Below are 3102 nucleotides of genomic sequence, written 5' to 3'. Positions count from 1 at the left end.
TATGAAACGAAAAGAAAATTCTCCAATCGCTTCCTAGTTGAAAGGGAAAGAAGGTGCGAGGAAATTAAGGTGACTGCTTGAAAAAGGGCCGAACGAAATTAAGCAAGACATTAAGCATTAACGATAAATTGAATCACAGATCAATAAATTCATCATATAGGAGATAAGTTATTGCGACCGCACAATGAGCGCCTCTTTCTCGCTGTCCGAATGTAAATACATACATAAATCAGCATTTATTTTCCAAGAGTATCTTCGTGTTAGAGCGATGACAAACAAGTAAAACAATAAGGATCGCCAGAGTATACGTATGTATTATTTATTTCAATCGATTCCGGTTTCCTAGGTTTGCTAAGGAAACTGTTAGCGTATATTTAAGAGAGTCAATAATCTTTGTTATCTGCATCTAGCATCATTAACATGCAATGTATTATCAAAATATTGATAGCTTCCTTCGAGTCGGAATCCCAATTCGCATATATTATAAATCATGTCATTTTAAACTAAGACCTAGAACAGCTTATGATACGTAGTATGTGAAGAAACATGTTAATCACGTCGAGATACAGGATCAGAGCAGCGAAAACATATTCCTCGGGGGAAATCTGGTAACTGTGTTCGCCACCAATTATCATTTGTGTATCATAAACAAGATACACAGAGTAAATAAGCGCGCCCAATGAGGCGTAAGCTACGTTGACGGTTTTCAAGTTCATGCAGGGTGTCACTATCCCAAATTGTAACAGAACTATTAAGGAAACGAAGAGAATTCCGTTGCACACGTTGAACTCCCATTTTGTTTGGAAAGCAAAGACTGTCACGGCAAAACACACGACTGTTGTTATACCGGCTGCTATCAATACCTGTAATCATTTGGAAAAACACTTGCATAGAATAAAATTTTTACGACAACGAATGAAGCGACCTTGCAACAAATAAAATGATAATTCATCCGAGTATCGAGAATTATTCGAATTGAATTAAAATATTTGAAAAGCTGCTTTTGAAAATCACGAAAATAAAGTGCGACAGTTTGTGTAGGGTGGAAAGGAAAAATGTTCGGCTCAGATGTTAGCACTGTTTAAAAAGCTATCGAGGTACGGAGTACGAACAATTAGTTTTGAAAACGGATTTTTCCACTAAGTTATCGTCAAGCCTGCTATTAACTTACCTCGTTAGAGTCAAATAAGGTTGCCGCACTGGCCACCAATATTCCCAAAAGAGCAGTGAGCAAAAATAGCAATATGTAGTTGATCGGAGCCCGGCGCCTCAAGGTCGGACAGCAACTCATTGAAATTATTAAAACAATTGTTAAAACAATAATTGTAATGGACGATATTAGGACTTTATCCGTATTACAGGAGACCCATTCCTTAAGAGGACAATAGTAAAGAAACAAACAGATTAATCCAACGGTGAAGAGAAGCTGGAGCATCAATATTCCGTATACTTTTCTGAAAGAAACCAAAAAAAAACAATATCTATGCAGTCATCGCTTCGTAAAAGTTAACATCGATCTTGATGAAAAGTTGAACAGTAGATAGTGATTTTCAATTTTCATGCTTATTATATTCATTTAACTGTGGTATAATGTGAAGGTGATGTGAAATTGGCAATTGAGAATCATTCGACGAACCTGATGAAACCACGTCTTACAGATTTTTCACTGAAATCAAATCGGTTGAATTCACCCTCCGTTTGATCTTCGACACTATTTGTCCCAAGATTTGGTGGTACTTTACCTGCGGTGGATTTATTGGTATCATGAAATCGGGAGCTTCAAATTAGAAGTCAAATTACTACGGTTCCAGGAAATAGTTGTCTGTACTTACTTGAGTGGGAGACTGAATACTATTAAGTATACCTGATGGGTTTTCTCCTGGAAACGCGGGTGGATATCCTGGATTATAGCCTCCTTGCGATGGTGGTGGGTGTACATAATTAGCAGGATATCCTATGATTACCGGCGGACGTCTCATATTCGGCTCTAGAATTAAATGTATCATCAGCTAATCGCATCAATATTATTAACAGACCCTTTTGCACTTTGTTATTCGCGAAAGAAATGGAATTCGGTTATTGTGTGAAACACACATAGAATTCGAACGAGTCAGAGGGATGAGAGATTTAAATTTCAAGTCCGTTAATTTGTCCATAGATATTTAAAATTAAACTGTGAACCTCGCAAAAATTTCAATTCATTACAGAATCAGTCACGTCATACATAGAATTAGACAAAAACTGCATATGTTATGTTTAATGTCAATGGTTTTTTGGAATTTGTTTGGCGAAACAACAAAAATTTGACGAAAATCAATCTCGTTTTCACAAACGTGCTCACTGAATTTTACAAGTTTTTAGAAAGACTGATTACAACGAATAATGGAGAATATTTTGAAACATTGAATATCTGAGTATTTTTAAGGGAATTTTCAGTATTTATCAAAGTTTTCTTCACTTAGAGAATTTTTCAGCTGTTTCCTTAATACCGAACAAAGCGTGTTGAGTTTACAAAGTATGTATTGTAAAGTATTTTAAAATTTATAAGTGATATGGCTGATTTTGCATGAGGATAATTCCATTCCAGAAGAACGTCGGCATAAAATGTTGGACAATAGAAATGTAAACTATTATCTGTGCTTAGTGAAGTATTTTCAATAACATATAAAGTCATATAAGAATTATCAACGTCAAACCAATGCACCTGCGGGACGGAATTAAACACGTTACGTTAGTTACAATCACGCATCTAGAGTCAAGCTAATTTAGCTATTTGTGGGTTTTTTGACATGTATTTTAACGTAAATAATATGTTTATAATTTGTTCTGTAATACAGCAGACCTTTTTATACCCATAAAAACCATCGACAACGATACAAGAGATAAATAACGTTGTTTGGAATAAGATATCACGTATAAAAAAGAAAATACTAAATGGGTTACTAAGTAGCCGGTACTTCCGGCAGCATATCAGTCTTTTCCTTGTAGGCAAACGGGAAGTCACGATGGTGATAAGATAGGTGGGAAAAAGACTTTGAACTCATATTACTTTCAGACGCGGTACAGTTTTTGGTACAGCAGTTAATTAGTTGCAGTTCATTA

At 35.6% G+C, this 3102-nt stretch overlaps 1 protein-coding gene across 1 annotated transcript; it reads right to left on the bottom strand.

Moving 5' to 3' along the window:
- Positions 1–331: 331 nt before the first annotated feature.
- Positions 332–1979, bottom strand: LOC107226963 (protein lifeguard 1-like). Its single transcript, XM_015667951.2, has 4 exons — positions 1865–1979; positions 1637–1742; positions 1172–1454; positions 332–863 (listed from the first exon to the last, which is right to left on the bottom strand). The coding sequence occupies exons 1-4, from the start codon at positions 1977–1979 to the stop codon at positions 504–506; spliced, it is 864 nt and encodes a 287-aa protein (XP_015523437.1). The 3' UTR covers positions 332–503.
- Positions 1980–3102: the final 1123 nt, after the last annotated feature.

The sequence above is a fragment of the Neodiprion lecontei genome, chromosome 2, assembly GCF_021901455.1.
Source record: "Neodiprion lecontei isolate iyNeoLeco1 chromosome 2, iyNeoLeco1.1, whole genome shotgun sequence".
Classification (NCBI taxonomy): Eukaryota; Metazoa; Arthropoda; class Insecta; order Hymenoptera; family Diprionidae; genus Neodiprion; species Neodiprion lecontei.
The sequence above is the reverse complement of the archived record's forward strand: the minus strand, read 5'-3'. Positions and strand labels throughout refer to the sequence as shown.

Coding starts and splice junctions, on each gene's coding strand:
- LOC107226963 (XM_015667951.2), bottom strand. CDS start 1,979: ATGAGACGTCCGCCGGTAATCATAGGATATCCTGCTAATTATGTACAC. Junction 1,743..1,864: donor TCCAGGAGAAAACCCATCAG/GTATACTTAATA, acceptor AATCCACCGCAG/GTAAAGTACCACCAAATCTT. Junction 864..1,171: donor CCTTATTTGACTCTAACGAG/GTAAGTTAATAG, acceptor AAATGATTACAG/GTATTGATAGCAGCCGGTAT.